Source organism: Castanea sativa, chromosome 4, assembly GCF_040712315.1.
Source record: "Castanea sativa cultivar Marrone di Chiusa Pesio chromosome 4, ASM4071231v1".
NCBI lineage: Eukaryota > Viridiplantae > Streptophyta > Magnoliopsida > Fagales > Fagaceae > Castanea > Castanea sativa.
Window position 1 is genome coordinate 46,971,640 of NC_134016.1, and position 19,243 is coordinate 46,990,882.

Below are 19,243 nucleotides of genomic sequence, written 5' to 3' on the forward strand. Positions count from 1 at the left end.
GATAGCCAAATGGTTAAAACCTCAAAGAGTATAGTTTCCTATGTTCTATGTCACTTAAGTAATGTCCATGTGGCTAGTTTGATGATTACCCATGTGCGATTCTTCAGTTTTTTTGGTTGGGATAAAAGCCCACTAATATGACCTCCAGCAAGAAACTTGAAAAGCCAGAGACCAAGCCCTAGCCAGGCACTTCTGACCTTTAACGGTAAATTCATCAAAAGAAGGAGAACTGGAGAAGACTTCCATGTTGAATTTTCATGAACATGAACGTAGTTTTCCAAGGACCATGGACCAAGTCCATAGCCCATTAGCAACAGGGCACATACTTCATATTGCTCTTGTCTAAGTAGGCTTACAAAGATAAATTACCTATAAAAATAAATAAATATTCAACATTGGCTACAATAGCAAAGCTAAGGTTTGCTGCATGCTAGGGAAGGTTACAGAAATATATTCTTTGAAAGGTGATGCTTTAAATGTTATTGAGCCCCTAAAGAATTTAGAATCTGACTGCCTCTTTCTATTGTAAAAGCTCTAAATAAAGATGGTTCTAGGCCCAAACCTTTTTGTTTTTCTTCCCTATTTTAGGTTGAGCAATAAAGTATTTATTCAGCAAAAAAAAAAAAAACTAAGGACACAAGCCAATGCACACAATAATTTTTATAACTGCTAGCATGATTTGACAGATTTGTTATGACTAAAATAATGTCGCTTTTAACTAAGTCCATCATTAACATCACTTTTATTATACATACTAATCACAACATATCATGGTAATAGTTGTGAAAAAAAAATAATGTCTTCAACTTCATTCAATTTGAAACCTAAGGTTCCCAACTTTTGACATTTTTGTAGCTCAACTAGCATTCAAATCCCCCCACTCTCAACTGGCAAATTATAATAAAAAAGTTTGACAGCTCTTTCTTGGGAGCTTTTTTGTGTATGATTAAATAATACTAGCTTGTGTTGGGCCAACAACAAGTCTAGGGAAATAACATGGTTTACTAATGTATTGACATGGCTTGTTTAGTTTTGCGAATAATAAAAGTGGTGGATTAGGTGAAACTAATGTTTCATTAATCACATTAGATCATCACAAATGACAAATGACAAAAGTTATGAGATATACTTCATATACCTTGCATAACTCTTGATGTCCCACAATAATATCTTTTGATTATAATCATAAGATATTATAGTGAGACATCAATTTTCGTCACTACTAAAGTTGGAATCTCGACGATCTATCTTGATTCGTTTGTTTCATGAGAAGACGTTTTTTTGAAACATTACTTATCTTGAATATAACTTTATTTTTGAAATTTTTGTTTTTTTTATGTTTGGTTGCAGTACTGAAAATGAGCAAGGTTACTTTTTTTTCCTTGTTATTTGGTTCACATGAAGAAAAAAAAAAAACGTTAATTTTTTGTAATTCAAATAATTAAATGAACAAAAACTTTCATTTAAAAAAATCATAAATAGAAATAGATAATTTGGGAGCCTCAAACAAAAAAAATCATTTGGGAGATGTTAATAGTTAGTTTGCACATCACCGCATACCGTTAGTACGATAGTCACTCTATAAGTATAAATGCTTGTGAGATGTGAGAGGTAAGGGCCAGGGTTCAAGTCTCCAAAATGAAATTTCACACACTTATACATTTAGATTACGCTAGAGTAGAATTTCTACTTTGTATAAAATTAAAATAAAATAAAATAATAATAAAAAGTTAGTTTGCACTAGTGATGAATGATTGGTCAATTAGGATTGATGGCTGGTCTATGGATAGAGAGAAAGGCCTGAAGAGAGAAATTACTAGTATTGTGAGAGAATTTTTGTGGTGTGGAGTATATTTGAGGTGGGTTATTGAGCGTGTAATATTTTCAGAAGTGGGAAATGTTTTCCGTTCAATTGGGCTTGTTTTGGTTAACAGTAGAAAACATTTTCTTATTGTACCAAAGACCAAAAATACAGAAAATGTTTTTTAAGAAAGTGTTTTTTGCTGAAACAGTTTTGGAGTAAAAGGAGGTAAAACAAAAAAATTCAAATTCAAACATGTTCATTAATTAATCAAATTGGCAGAGGAAAAGGAGTGGAAGAAATTCGGTACGTAGAACTATGTTTTTATTAAGACTGTTAGGTTTTTATCACTTGTCAGGCCCTTATTATAGTAGCTTTACAATTTTGGACTATTGGGATTTTTAGAGAGAAATGTTGGGGTAATTTTCAGAATGAAGGAAAGGATCAACGGATGCACCTTCATAAGCTGAAACAGTTACAGCAGTTGGGAATTTGAGGGAGAGACCTTTGAAAATACAGTCGAAAATGAAATTTCTACAAACTTCATGATATTCAAAACAAACAACAATGCACTTTTTTTTTTTTTTAACCACAAATTACAAATTTTATATTATACCAAAATATAATATTATATAACTATATCCAAATCTCTTTCAATGTATACTACAACCACGCATATACATCAAAAGTAAGGAAGTCAATATCGTACCGGAGGCTGTACCGGTTTAGCCACCGGTACGATATATTTCGGATACCGATCAATACCGGTGTACCGTTTCGGGTTTACCGCTATTTTATATATATATATATATACACACACACACACACACATACCAAAATCTCTAGAACCATGTTTATAAATATATAATATTTCACTTATTATATAGTAAATATAAAAAGTTTATCATAAAACATTACCTCAATTTAGAAAAAATTATTCATAGTTTTAGACTTTGGTATCAATTAAAAGAAAAAAAAAACACAATATAAAAAATAGAAAGCTTAGTTGTTCATTGCATACTAAGAAAACAAATAATACTAATAAGTTAATGTAAATAAGTTACCATTATGCCCTTACAAAAATTCAAAAATTACAAAACTAAAATAAAAATAAAAATAAAAAATTTTCTGTACCGGCTGGTATTGCCCAAAATTAGCCGGTATGGCCGGTACGGCCGGTATTTTTTTCGGTACAATATAGAAGTGTACAGGTACCGGTGCACTGCCCGATACGGTATGTACCAGCCAGTACAGCCTGTACTGGTATGGTATCGACCACCCGGATCAAAAGACCATATATTACAAAGTTCACAATGGTTCTAAAATCATAATATGATAACGTGAATATATCAAAATAAAATAATAAAAGTTCAAATATCCTTGCAGTCCTCAAAATTTCAATAATTTCATCTACTTGCATGCCTTAATTAAGGTATTACCTACCATAAAAGATGGGAAAATTTGTCCTAAATATTAAAAAGAGAGATAGTTACCAGGTTTGCATAAAATTGTTTTCTCTACTTACCAGGTTTGAATTCATGTCACCTTTGATTACATCAAATTGTTTTCTCTACTTGCAACCCAAAACAATTCAACTTGTGACTTGTATTCCCTCAAAAGATTCAAAAACAATATGCATATATAACTACAGAATTTGTGAGAGTTTTTACATGTCCAAAGAATTCTGTTGAAATACAATGCCAGTCATGTTAGGACCTGAAGGGCATTGAAAGCACCTGATCACTTAAATTCCAGATAAACATGTGCAACCATCTCATTGATCCAAAGATTGTCTAATACATTACAGTCATACTTAAACGCTGTAATTACTACATATTGACAACAACTTCTAAACACCTAAGGACTTGGCATTGTCCTTTTACAAGACACCAATGACTCCAAGCACAAGATCACCAGCAATATAATATTATATCATCCAAAACAAAAATAGAAACGAATGCAATATTAATTTGAATTTTATATTATATTATATTTCGAACCTTAATACTGAAGTTGTGTAAGAGTTGAATTTTATTTCGAACATTATTAGTTTGTGTCTTTTTTTATTATCCTATCTATTCTATCTGTTGTACTGTAGTTAGACATATGTTAGGGATACTGATTATGTATCTTTCTTGATAAATAACGATAATAGGATACTATATAAATTTTACTTACATAAATTCTACATATCTTACTTACATAAACTCTACAAATATATAAATATATATATATATATATGAGTGATACATACTACAAATTTTACTACTTAAACTTTACAACCTAACATGTCATTAATCACAAAAGATAAATAAAAATAATAATTCAAACATATATTTATTATGTTGAAGTGATACCGTTCATATTCTTATCATATCAATTTGTAAGTTTTTTAGAGTAAAATTTGTAGTAATTTTAGTATTTTCCTTCATTTATTATGTTGTTGAAGTCCGTCATTCCTCTTTATTGTCATATCCATTTGTAAACATCCTAAAATAAAATATGTTGTGGCTTTTATATTTTCCTTCTTAAAATCGTCAATATATATATATATATATATAAAAAAATGGAAATCTCAAGTTGGAGAGTATGAGGTTGTGCCATGTGGCACATTCGTTGGAGTTCTCTTTATTTAGTTTTCTATTTCAACAAAGTTTGCATTTATATTTAAATATTAGTTCATTGAATTACCCAATAAAGTAAATGCATATATTAATTAGCTATTGTTGTGCATTAATTATTTATATTAAATGAAATTTTATGATTATTTTTATAAACTCTATATAGAAAATAATTTTAGGTGAAATAATAATAATAAATTTAGAATATGACATTCTTACTCATGTTTATTGTTTAGAGTGTAGTTGCTTTAATAACAATTGTCACAAAAGCCATAAAATATATATAAATATTTGTGAATTCACTAAAATTAATCTTAATCCTTTAAATTTCCTAACTCATTTGTGTGTGTGTGTGCTCGCGCGTGTGTGCATTCGTGTGTATGTGTGTGTGTAGAACTAACACTGCAATATGTATTCTATGTGATTAGAAAAATTACTAATAAAATAAATATGTTTATTTTTTTATACTAATTATTTTAAGTATAATGAAATTTTAATATCATTTTTCTAAGATTTATATGAGAAAAAATTGGTTTTTTATGTGAGAAACAATTGATTTGAAATATGACATTTTTACTCAAATTTAGTTGTTTTGGCAACAATTGAAACCATGTCCAACAAAAAGGGGAAAATATTTTTAGTAACACACATTCAAGAATGTAAAAAAAATAAATAATAATAATAATAATAATGAAGGATATATGCAATTTTCAATAAACATAAAACATGTCTATCTATATTAGCTACTATGTCATGCAATTTTCAATTTGTAAACACATATATATAGTATGATCAAATCACTATATTACTCGTTTCTCAAAAAAAAAAATCATTATACTACACTTAGTGTATTTCTATTTTGTCTATATATAAAATAACTAAAGATTACAACTTTTTACAATGAAATTTATTGAAAAATCTTTTTTATATATCAATAGTTGGGGGTGGGGATCTGAATCTCGAATGTTTCTATTGGAAATTGAAGAATTTTTTGTAAAACTTATTGAAATATTAGAGAAAACTAATAATAAGTTGCACCGCACATCGTGCGGGAACTCAACTAATTAATTACCAAAGGAAGCATAAAATAGTCCTTCCTCTTCTATATAGGACTATGGACTTGAATGGAACGGTGCATAACCAATTTCCTATCTTTGTCTTTCGGGGGTGGTACTGCCGTATCATTATATATAAAGTAAGATGGTGAAAAATGTCAAAATAATCCCCGAGTACATCTCCAACATCCCATCACCTTAGCAACTTCAAACTTTCCTTCTTAGACCAAATTGCACCCATCTCCCTTTACACTCCCATAGACCCATCATTTTCTTCAATCATTCTAATTACAACGTTGAAGTTCCAAAAATCTTATTCACTAAAAAAGTCATTAGCAGAAACCTTAATTATCTTCTATCCCTTGACTGAAACACTTATTCATGAAGATTAATTGCTCAATCAACTGTAATGACGAGGATATAGCCTATTTTCAATTCCAAGTCCCATGCAAGCTATCATAAGGGGTAGACAGTCCAAACAGGAATAGATTGATTAATTGCTACCATTTGAGCCAAATTCTAGTTGCATTGAGTTTGGAAAGGAATTTCTCCTAGTTGTGCAATATAACATATTTGAGTGTGGTGGAGTAGCAATTACTATGTGTCTCTCACACAAGATTGTTGATGGAACATCATTGGCCACTTTTGTTAATACATGGGCTGGTATGTCTTGAGGAGCTAGTGAAGGTATAAACCCAAGTTTTGATGCAGCCATCCATTTTTCTCAATAAGATAAAACTGGGTACAAGCAAGGCTGGCCCAAGCGTTTTGGAGGCCTAAGGCGAAATCTTCAAATAGGGCATTTATGTTATTACTTAAATAATATTTAACTAGCATTTTGTATAATAATTTTTTTTTAAATTCATTCTTTTTACTTTTTAATATGATTTTTGTTTTTGAGAAAATGTTGAAGTTATAACAAATTTTACCACAAACTGGTATTGTAATGAATGTGATCAATGACATAAGGTTTACAAAATTACCAGAAATATTTTAAAATGTACAACGTAAGAATTATAAAGATATATCACCAATTACAAAATAGTCATTCAAAAATGCTTGTTGAAATTCACTTATCATATACATTGTCACATCAAATTATAAAAATTATGAAGACCATCACGCACCCTTGATGCAGTGATCACTCCATATGTATAAGTTCTTGTGGTGTGTGAAGGGCAATGGCCAAGATTTAAATCTCTAGAAGAGAGTTTCGTACACATATACACTTATATTAGACTAGAGTAGAATTTTTTATCTTGTATAAAAATAATTAAATAAATAAAAGTTATGTAGTAAAATTTATAGTATTTTTAACATTTTCCTATTTGAATTACTTGTGATTAGTAACACGTCTATTTGTAAAACCTATTTATTTAAATTTGTCTTATCTTTATCTCTAGCATTACTTATTTCTATTTAAATTTGTTTTATCTCTATCTCTAGCATTACTTAATTCTTTAAGCCTTGTGAAAAAAGATGTAAACTAAAATATTTTAATATCTCTAAAAAAAAATATTTATATATAAAAAATAAATAAATAATTTACCCCCAAATTTGGGGCCTTCTCTAGTAAGAGTGCCCTTGGCAATGGCCTAATTGGCCTAAGCCTAGGGCTGGCCCTGGGTACAAGCTAACTTCAATTTTGAAAGATAACATCGTGACCGAAAGATTTGTATTCAATAAATTAAGCATAGATGCTCTAAGATTTGTGTTCAAGGGTCCATCACGCGTGGAGGTTGTTTCAGCATTCATATGGAGTCATTTTATTGCAATGGCTCAATCAAAACAAGGCAAAAAACCAAAACAATTTGTAGCATTTCATGCAGTGAACTTGAGACTTGAGAGAATGGTTCCACAACTTCCAGCACATGACTCATTTGGGAATTTTTATTGGAAGGCAATTGTGCAACATCACCAATTAGGATTCAGAAAGATTATGGTTTTCTTGTGAGTGAGATTAGGAATGGAATCATGGAAATCAATGCTGAGTATGTGAAGAAATTACAGGAAGGTGATGGATACTTGGATCTTGTAAAAAAGGGAATCAATAGTCAATCTTTATGGGGTGAGGTAGAGTTTTATAACTTTTCTAGTTGGTGCAGGTTTCCTTTTTATGAAGTTGATTTTGGAATGGGGAAGGTGTCTCCTTGTATGCCTTTTAAGAATTTGGTGTTCTTGTTGAGAACCAAAGATGGTGGTGGAATTAAAACATGGATAAACATGATGGAAGAAAATATATATGGTCATGTTTGAACATGATCCAAAGTTGCTTTCATTTACCTCTTCAATAAATATTGAAGTATGAATGTATACCTGCCTTGAATAAAAGCCCGCTCAAGCTTTTCAATCTATTATAGTCAAATTAAGATTAAGGTTTCTCTATTTTTAGTCAAATTATGATTTAGGTTTCCCTATTGGCAATCAAATTATAATGAAGATTTCTTATAATTGTTTTTATTTTAGGTTTCTTGCAATCGTTAATATAACTTAGATTGATTATATCATATAAAAAGTCGGCACGATTTTTTTTTGTCTTTTCAGTTTCTCTTATCCAATTTAATTTTATTATTTTGGATAAGATCAAGGTGTTGGGAAGAGAGATGGTGCACGTCAAGCCAAGACATAAATGAACTCTTGAGGTAGCATATAGAGTTTAAGGATTCAGATCCTCTAGAGTTCTTAGGGTACTCTACCAGTAGAGTTCATTAAATCCTAACCACTCTTTAATGATTTAATGGTTTAGATTCTGCCATGTCAGCATTTCATTAATAATATTCTTGAAATAATAAAATAATGTTGTAAACAAAACAATTAAGATGATTATTAATGAAATGCTGACATGGCAAAATCTAGACCATTAAATTATTAAAGAGTGGTTAGGATTTAATGAACTCTACTTGGTAGAGTACCCTAGGAACTCTAGAGGATCTGAATCCAGAGTTTAAATGGTGGTGCACACTAGAAGTAACAGTGATCATAATTTCATATAAAATTAATGTTGCACAAATTATAACTTATCATATTAAAAGTTGTAATTCTTTACATGAATGAACTTTTATAGTTATGGTAGTAGATAGAGTGTGAACAGTGCATAAGAAAAATGATGCTTAATAATGATCATTTGAAAATGATATTGCGCAAATCAAAATTTGTCATCAAAACAATCTCAATAAAATTAAAAAAAAAATATTGGTTGCGTTTGGTAGAAGGACATGGAGACCAGCATTGAGGTAACTTCAACATTGAGCTAAGTTGGTCTCAACTCTCAAGACCACACCCAACATCCACTTATGGTTTGTCGCATGGTTGAGATTCAAATTGGTTCCCGAAACCAATTCAATCCTAATAGAATGAAGAGATTCTCATCCCAAAATGTAAAGGTCATTGTCAATCTTTTCCCACTCCGTAAAATAGAAAATTCCCAATCCTAAAACATAGGAAACCGTGTTGTACTAAGGGTCCGTTTGGATAGAGCTTATTGCTGAAAACTGAAAACTGAAAATACTGTACCAAAATAATTTTTAAATGTGTGAATAGTGTCGTGGGACCCATTTTTAATAAAAAATTCTGTAAAGTGAAGTTTGTGGGTCTCGTGAACAGTACACGGGACCCACAAATGTGCTGAAAAGTCAGCAAAAGCGGGCTACTGTTCATGTACAGTGCATGAACAGTAGCCTTTGTCCCCTGACCCGTACAGCAGCAGAAGAAGAAGAAAAAAAAAAAAAAACGCAAAACGCACATACGCAAAACGCATAAGCTGTATCCAAACTCAGCTTAAAGCTTCCAAGTGCATTACCATGCACGCACCACCCATTTACACGTGGGTGTATTGTTGCCATGCACACATTATCCATTAGGTATGTTAGTGTGAATAAGGATGCCCACATATGGGGTACATCAATACACCAATGAAGATGGCTACACACATTTGCATGAGAATATAAAGTGTGTTATAAAAAGGTCATCTTATCTCAAGATTTTAGGTCAATTGTTGGAATTAGTAATTGGGTCATAATAAAACATTTTAATAAATTTTTATACAACTTTTTTATCAAATTTGAAAAATTTGTTAAAATATATTTTTTTTCCCTTTTCTCATAAAGACTTTGCTAAAATGATTCACTAATAAATGTCCTTAAGGTATATCTTAATTTTCTTTTCCTTAGTAACTACAATTTATGTTACCCACTTGCTTGCATGCTTAAGATTTGGCGATTATGCCATGCAAGGACAAAGCTAGGGGAACAATTGCATTCTTCTCCACACCAAAATTTCCACTTTTATTTCTTCTATCTTTTGTTTATGTCAAATTTTTTATTAAAAAAAATTATAGAAAGAACTTTTTTTATCAATATTTTTTAATTAATGTAGAGAAATTATAAAAAATAATAATAAAAAATGAATACACACACACACATATATATATATATATATATATATATATATATATTTAAAAGTACTTTTATAACCTTTTAAAGCCCCAAGGTAAACTTCATATTTGATATTGTTTCAAGTTAAACATAAAAGTTTTAGATGCACATATTATTACTATATGGTTTAAAAGTTTTTATAGTTTAATCATTTTATAAGTTTAAAAATAATAAATAAATAATAAATAAATAAAAAAACAACAACAACAGCATATGTTGTACTTGATGTCTATCAAAAATATAAGTGGAATTATGGCAATGAAAAAGTACAATACCACTTATATAAAAACCCAAACAAATAAATAAATACAATATAATGGATGTATTCCAATGTTGTGTTTGAAGGTTCAAGGAGATGCCAGCATTGTTGTGCTCGTTTCAAAGGGTTATCTTATTCTTACGTGCTAATATGCCATGAGCCATACAAAGCATAATTTCTGATGTTAAGGTGGCTTTAAAGTCTTTTGCTTGCTAACATTTTGTCCATGCTCCTCGGACTTTAAATTTTTTCAACGCTTTGGTCATATAATGTGTGTCTTTGTGCATTCGTTGATTAAGGAGGCTTCAAAAATATATATTCTACATGCATTAACAAATAGAATAGAAGAATGCTGAGGATATATATTACAAATTTTACTACATAACACAAACTGATAACAAAAATGATTGGTAAATTTCAAAAACATAATAGCTAAATATTGGAATGACTCTTTTGTGATTATTACTAACAAATCAATTTGTACATCTTATATGATAAAACTTATAATATTCTTAATATCGTTCGTAAAAATATGGACTTTTAAGTTGGGACTGGCTTGACTATATTTATAAAATTAGCTCTTAATAGGCGCACAAGAGCATTCATTAACAAAACCCTTTTTCCAAATATGGGCGTTTGAATAAGCTTATTTTCATCCATTTTTATTTGTTTATTTTTGGGGGAGTTGAAGATGTCTCAATATCTATACCAATGGGCTTTTGGTGCAATGCTTCAATGGTAAAGACTATGATATACATAGTTGGATCCAAATCTATGGTCTAAATTTTGAATTAAAATGGGCTCTTGGTGGACCTCCCAGTGACTTCTCTCATTGCAAAATTTACATCACTCTAAAGATTTGTTTAAATACCGCTTATTTTGCTGAAACTGAAAACTTATTATTAAAAGTATTGTAAATAAAAATAAAAAGTAGCTAAAATAGTACAGTATAACTCATAAATAGTACCAAAAAGTACAATAAGGCTCATAAATAGTAGAAACAATAAACTGAATAGTGAAATAATTTATAATTTTCACCTATGTTCAAACAGAGACTAAGGGTCCGTTTGGATAGAGCTTATTGCTGAAAACTAAAAACTGAAAACACTGTAGCAAAATAATTTTTAAATGTGTAAATAGTGTTGTGAGACCCATTTTTAATATTTTTTTCTGAATAAAGTGCTTATGGGTCCATGAACAGTACTTAAACAGTAAAATTGGTCTCTCGCACAGTAAAATACCGTGCATGAACAGTACCGGTTACTGTTCATGCACGTTGAAAGAAAAAAAAAAAACGCAGAATCGCTGGACATGGCCACAAAACGCCCAATCCAAACTCAGCCTAAGTCTATATATCAAAGGAATGAGAAATGAGAAGTGGATGTCCCCCACCTTGGAATGACCATATACTTTCTTTTCTTTTTTTGAAAAAAAAAAAAAAAGACCATGTACTATTATTTTTGAAAGTAAAAGAGGCCAATGACCATATACTATCATTAAACCTCCAAAGGCACAAATAAACTAAGTGGTGTGTCAACTACATGCGCATATTTCTTTCTCAAAAAAAAAAAAAAAAGAAACTACATACACATATTTTGGTGCTGAAAGCATCAGAATCGATACATAACTTGCCTATAAGATGGGATAATTATAGAAAATGATCACAGAAATTACTCCTCTACTACCTATTTGCTTGGATTGTGATCAGTAATTAGACAGTGCCGATCAGGCTTGTCTTGGTGCCTAAAAATGATGCCATAGAGTTACATTAAAAGTCAGACTAGTTAAAACTGCCTGAATTTCTTAAAACAGCCCTCTCCTATGCCTTAGGCATACTGATCATAATTTAGATGCACCGGCAGGGAGGACAAGAGCGACCAGCTCCCTCCTTAAGATTTTCCCAGCAGGATTTTTTGGTATAGAGTTGATAAAAGACACTCGCCGTACCTTCTTGTATGGTGCAACCTGCAAGAAGAAATGCATCAAGTCAGAAGACCAACAGATTACAAACATACAACTATCCAAGTTGTGTTGTTAATAGTGGAAAAGCGGGTTTTTTTTTTTTTCCCCCTTTTCTTTTCTTGATAAGTAATCAATTATATCAAAACAAGGAGATATGTCATGTACACACATACAACTATCCAAGTTGTGTTGTTAATAGTGGAAAAAGCGGTTTTTTTCTTTTCTTTTCTTTTCTTGATAAGTAATCAATTATATCAAAATAAGGAGATATGTCATGTACACAGGAATTACAATCGAAAAAAGAATATATATATCATTATCTCCAAGGATCCTAGACCATTGAAACAACAATCTCACAAATAAAGTTTCAGCTTCATAACTAATGCCTCCACATCATAAAAATATAATTGTTCCCCTCCCTCCATATGACACACATTAAGTATAGGGGAGCAATATTCCACACCAAAGATCCTTGTTTCCCAAACCAATTTCTCCATTCAAGAAGTAGATCCATCATTTATAACTCTTCAGGATCACGTAATGAATCCAAACATAGAAAACAAACTACAATTCATAGGCTACTGCACAATGGGTTAGTAGATGATTCATATTTTCGCCACTAGCTAGCTCTGCACATACAATACTAGTCTACCAAAATTATTCCTCTCTTGATGAGTTGTCTCAAATTAGGTTTTTCCTCCATGTTGTCTACACAAAATATGCAGCCTTTTTTTGGTAACTTATTACACCAAATATTCTTTAAGGGAAACCTCACACCACTGGATCCTCTTAGAATATCAAAATAGAGCAAACATCAAAGTATAAAAGTGGGATATAACACCTTACCTGAAGGACTAAATGATTAGTAAGAAGTACAAGAAAATAGACAATGGAGGATCCTCCCTTTAAAGAATATGTGATAGATTTACACAAGATATTAATTATGAAATTGGGAGCTAATCATATGTTAGTTATTCATTTATTTATTCTTTCAAAATTTGGTGGGAAAAAAATCAATCAAGACATCAAAACCTCATGTTCCTCTCATTTGGTACATTAAGCATTTGAGAAGATCAAACCTATGCATATCCCATCCACTATATGTAACCATTGGATGGTCTAACTAGAGGAAAGAAAGCGATTATACAGCCCAAAATTTAGGCTTGCACACCAACACTGATATGCATTATGGAATCCACTTTAGTTGTATCCCATAAGAAAGAAGAGGATCCCAACCTTTTCCTCTTCTGAGAGAGAAGACAGAGAACTTAAATGACTTGCTTTACTATATTACCTATATGAAGATTCTGCCACCTAATGAAATTCACTACTTAACCAGAAATCAAATAATGGACCCAAATATCCAAAAAAATCATCAATTATGATATTCAAAGATACCCAATTGAATGACACAATACATTGCGGAACATAACAATGTCCAATACCATTTTTTGTGCTACAAGAGGCCAGATGCGAGCAAATATTTTTAACCTTGAATGACAAATTGCACACTAAAAAGATACTGTTATCAGCATGTTAACTTAAGAGGGGAAAAACCATTTCATTGTTACCATAGATATCCAAAAATGTACCTGTTTTGCAATAAAATCAATAACTTGAGCCTCTGTAACATTGCTTCCAGGCTTTCTTACCACAAAAGCCATGGGAATCTGCCCTGCTTCTTCATCAGGGTACCTGATTCCAAGATATAAGATGAAGAAAAGAGTTAGAACTTAGAACCAGTCCTAAATGCTCCTAAAATAATGACTCTTCATGCACCAGTCTTATGCCTATAGATGAGTCCTTAAATTTTCTCTATGAACTGATGCTGCAAAAGTAGTGAACAAGATAACACTATCTGAAAAATGTGTAAATTTTAAGTTAGCAGAAATCAATCACTAAAATGCCCCGAATATGAAAAATTAAGAAAGTCTATGTTTCCCACAAGAAAAGAAAATGCCAGTACTGGATACTTACGGAATCACAGCAGCATCAGCAATTTCAGGATGGGAATGGAGTAGTTGTTCCAACTCAACTGGGGGAACCTGCAATTTGTTCAGATCCAAAGGGATTAAATTAAAGAAGAGAGTGAGATGGCACCTATTGCAATATGTTTGTGAGAAGGGTCAAAGTAATTCAATCACCTGATATGCTTTGTATTTTATGAGTTCTTTTAATCTGTCAACAATGAAAAGGAATCCTTCTGAGTCAAAATAACAAAGATCGCCAGTCTTCAACCACCCCCCTGAAGCAAATGTTTCAGCAGTAGCCTTGTCATCTCCAACATAACCTGCAGAGACACCAGGATTCTTTTTTTTCAGAAAAGGTCGCAACTTTATTACCATGTTAGAATTGATTTTGGGATGAGGGTGAGAGAGAAATAGAGAGTGGAAGCAGAGTTATCATGGTACAACCTAACTGCTAACGTCACATCAGAAAGTGCTTGAGTGGTTCAAGAACTAGGATTACTTTATTTGCTCTACACAAGTTCATGAGCCTACAATGTGTTTGGGCCTCTTGGACCATAATCTAAGATGTTCTCATGTCCATCAAACAAGAAGCATATTAGGAGTTTGGAAGCTTGCAAAACAGGTCTCAAGTTATCAAGGCATGTGATGCAATTGATCAGAAACACACATTTGAATCAATTAATTTGAAAGGAACACTTATATAGATATCTGGAAAGACATAGACAAGACATTTACGCAAAACTTGGAAGTCTAATACAAAAGGTGAAAAAGTTATTCCATGAGGCTTCAACTCTTAATTACATCATCTACCGCCCTTTGTTTATCCACTTTCCATCTAGTACAGGAATGCAACTATCAATTTCTGTAAAGAGGACAAAGATTCGGAACATTTTTTTCCCCATTAATATGTACACTATCACATGATGAAGAAGGTAGCATAGTTCACCTTTCATGACTGTAGGCCCTCGCAGCCACAGCTCCCCTCTCTGGCCAGGTGGTAAGGCCTCTCCAGTTTCAGGGTCAACTATCTTGGCTTCCATATTTTCAGCTAAGCGACCTGTAGAACCATACCGTAGACTCTCCTCAGGGCCTAATGTTCTTGTTGCCCCTCCTCCAGTCTCAGTCAAACCATATCCCTAACACAAAGAACAAGAAAGTCAACATTCTACAATTGGCAATTGCAGATTACAAAATTCAAAAACACATCATTGAGAACCAACCATCTGAAGTAACAAAGAAAATATCGCATCCATGCAAGCAATGGTAAATTCATATTCCATGAGGCTTCAACAATACAGTTCATCACATGTTTCAATTTCATGCCATATTGCAACCAATTCTAAATCATTGTTCGGCCATTGGCAAATTCATCACATTGGAATCAACTTTTTATGATACATTAGAATTTGAACTCATGGAGTTTTGTTCCATGATAATTAATCTTTTAAGACACCAAAAGGTTTCTTTTTTGATGATAAGAATTGTTTTTTAACTGAAGTAACTGAAAACTACTCAACTAGGGAATTTTAATCACAGAAATTAGCACCACAAAAAATAATAATAATAAATAATTATAAACCTAAAATAGGTGGTCCTTTACACAGTTACAAAGCTGTCTCATTTTTCTTTTCTTTGTCACGTTGCCATGAACTGTCTCTATTTCACATGCATTCTCTCTCTTTTCCCTTTCTGGGTTTCGGCTTTACCTACCCACGTTTTTTTTTTTTTTCTTGTTTTTTGTTTGTTTAGAACCAAGATTGTAATTTTATTCAAGAAGCTACAAAACAAGTACACCATACATTCTATGTCTATGTGCGGAACTGATTCCATCCATAGAATAAAATAATTCACTGTTCAGTTTGAAACAGCTTTTCTTTGCAAACGCATGCGCAACTCCGTTTGCTATATTCCTACCTACCCAAGTTGATTCATAAAGAAACTAACAATAACGCACACATTTCATAAGGCAATGAAGCATTGATAATGCACACATTCCACTTGAAAGAGCAACCATATATTTCTTTTTCTTTTTTTATTAGGAAAAAGAAACAACTAAGAATTCAATCCTTGTCGGCACAACTATCACCCACATAAGATACTCCTTAGTCCTTACCTATAAAATTATATATACACAATAGAGAGAGGCTAGAAATATTATAAATTTATAACATAAATTTCATAAAGTAATATATCACCAACCACAAAAATACAATTGAAATATTTATTTATTATGTTGTTAAAGTGGAACAAATCATATTCATTGACGTGTTGGTTTGTAAATTTTTTGTAATGAAATTGATAGTAATTTTAGCAATGATAAAGAATAACTATGTCCATAACTTTTGTTAAAGTGACAAATCATTATTTAAGCAAAACACCACTTTCAAACCAACTCATCACTGACACTATTTTTATTATGTACCAATCAAAATATTATGAAAAAATTTATCACTAGACTCATTGTGATATATCTATCTACTTTAGAATATTCTAATATTGCAATAAGAGTATCATTTGACACATTTTCTTTAAAATAAAAAGTTATTATTTTTTGAAATTATCCTTTTCAATAAAAACTTAAATCAAAACATAGTAAAAAATAAATAATAAAAAAAAAGAGAAGCTAAAATTCAATTTAGTCCATCGAACTTTACTTCAATCGCTAAATTAGTCTCTAAAATTTAATTTTTATCAATTTGGTCAATTACTCTAAAAATGAGTCAATTTGCTTATTCTGTCCAATTCTGCTAGCAAACAACACCATTTAAACTTTTTTTTTTCCTCTATTAAAAATTTAGACTCTGTTTGGATTGAGGGGAGACGAATGGCGAGTACAGTAAAGTCAACTAGAAATAAGCTAATTTTTTGTCAATTCTTATCTACTACTTTACTCTACTCCCCCTCCCTCCTCCTCAATCCAAACAGGCCCTTAATTAAAAACATTTGTTGGATGCAGTATTTGATATATGTCGGTTGTTTGAAAAGTATTATTGTGCAAAAAATATGTTTAAATGGCTTTATTTTGCAAACAAATTGGACGGAATAACCAAATTAACTCATTTTAATAAGGACAAAGTTTTACCCCAATCCATTAGTCACACAAGAGAGCCGTTATTTCTTAGAACATCCTCTTTCAAATGATGTAATTTATATTCATTTTTGTTAAGGAAATTTCAGTATTTCTATCTCACCCAAAAAAAAAAACTTTTTTTAATATAATATGCATAGGTGAATTTATAAGTTGAATGGTTTATCAATCGCCACCCAATTTACCTTCGAACCTGATTGAAGCTAAACTTTTTTCAAATCACTTGACAAAATTATATCCCAAAGACAAACTTGACCATTTGACAATTCAAGTAAAACTCAAAGAGATTAAATTAAAACTGAATGATACGAATTGCAATGTAATAGGTTGGAGGAGATTATTTAAGAAAATAAAAAGTTTGGCTCCAAAAGTTCGGCTTCAATTTAGTCACATTATTATTATTTTTTTTTAATAAGTCAAATAAATTGTTTAAACTACACCCATTGGTAGTTTCATAATTTAAAGAGACTAAAATTGAATTTCAACTTTAAAAAATTAAATCTTTTACGACTAATTTTGAGTTTTGACCAGTATTTGACCATTCAAGTAAAAGTGAAAGAGAAAAAAATTGAATTTCAACCTTAAAATAATCAATTAATTAATTAAAATATATAAATAACAATTGTGTTTGTTCACTATTCTATTATTATATTACCTGCACGATTTCAGTGTTTGGGAACTTAGCATTGAACTTGAGAGTGACCTCTTTACCGAGCGGAGCTCCACCACACGCGAGCATTCGGAGCGACCCGAGATCGTACTTCTTCGCCAAATCGGACTTCACCAGCGCCACCACGAGCGGCGGCGACACCGGCATGTACGTCGCCCTGTACTTCTCCACCGCCCTCAGCATCGTCTCGAAGTCGAACCTCTCCACGATCACCATCGTCTCCGCATTCGACACCGCCCTGACCGCCATCATGAACCCGAACACGTGGAAGAGCGGCAGCGTGAAGAACGACACCGGTTCGGGCTCGTCCGGGTCCGGGTTCCCGAAGTGCCGGAGCTGCACGAACCCGGCGATCAGCGCGATTAGGTTCCGGTGAGTGAGCACCACGCCCTTGACTCGCCCCGTCGTGCCGGAGGAGTAAAGAATCGCCGCGGAATCGGACTGAGCTATCTCAACTCGGCGGTGAGTCGTCGAGGCCGCCTTCGCGTTTATCATCGAGTCGAACTCGGGCGAGTCGAGGAGCACGGTACCGAGTGGAATGCTCAGTCTGCTCAGCTTTTTAACAGTCGCTGACGTGGCGAACGAGATGACCGGGTTACAGAGTCGGACCTGGTGGGCGACCTCGGAGTCCGACCCGATGGGGTTAGCGGGCGAGACGGTTACACCCAAGGCCATGAGGGAAAAATAGAGTACGGGGACGTGTAGGGAGGTCGGGGTGAGGATGAATGCCACGTGGCCTTTGGAGAGAGAAGGGAAGCGAGTTTGGAGAGAGGAAGTGAGGGAATGGACTTGGGAGAGGAACTCGCCGTAGGAGACACGGCGGCCGGTGGTTGCTTCGATGAGGACTGCTTTGTCGGAGACGAGAGTGGGGGAGTTGTGGAGCTGAGAGAGAGTGTAGTCTGTGATGGAGAGCGGCTGAGACGGCGGTGGAAGTGGGACTTGTGGGCGGAGGCTTTGGTAAGTTTTGGTTTTGGAGCAGAAGCCGCTCTTTGGGTCGACTGATGAAGGGAGGAGATTGGTTTCGGTAGCCATGGAAATGTGGTGGTGGAGGAGGAGAGTGGAGATAATTGAAAACTCCCTCTTTTTTGTATTTTTGGTGGTAAAAGGACAGAGAGGGAAGTAAAGATGTGTCTGATGTTTTGACCTCAAAAAAAGGTGTAATGTCTTAACGTCACACCTTTTTTTTTTATTAATTATTGAGGTTTGACCATTTCTTTCCATATATAGAATTCACTAATTTTAGGCTTTTTAGCGCAACGTAAATATTTAAAAGGTGGATGAGGGTTAACTTAATTGGTAAAATTTTTAATTTTTGAATAAAAAATTTGAAAGTTTAAATTTTATCTATATTAAAAATTGAATAGTGTTTTGGTTTAAAGAAAAA

The 19,243-nt window shown here is 32.6% G+C and overlaps 1 protein-coding gene and 1 pseudogene across 1 annotated transcript; one reads left to right on the forward strand and one right to left on the reverse strand.

The window, feature by feature from the left end:
- Positions 1-5,536: 5,536 nt before the first annotated feature.
- On the forward strand, positions 5,537-7,785 carry LOC142633036 (stemmadenine O-acetyltransferase-like; annotated as a pseudogene).
- A 3,768-nt stretch (positions 7,786-11,553) lies between these two features.
- Positions 11,554-18,983, reverse strand: LOC142632018 (4-coumarate--CoA ligase-like 9). The gene is made up of 6 exons (XM_075806442.1): positions 17,845-18,983; positions 15,048-15,237; positions 14,276-14,421; positions 14,109-14,176; positions 13,724-13,826; positions 11,554-12,134 (listed from the first exon to the last, which is right to left on the reverse strand). Exons 1-6 carry the CDS (start codon positions 18,889-18,891, stop codon positions 12,009-12,011), a joined length of 1,680 nt encoding a protein of 559 aa, XP_075662557.1. The 5' UTR covers positions 18,892-18,983; the 3' UTR covers positions 11,554-12,008.
- Positions 18,984-19,243: the final 260 nt, after the last annotated feature.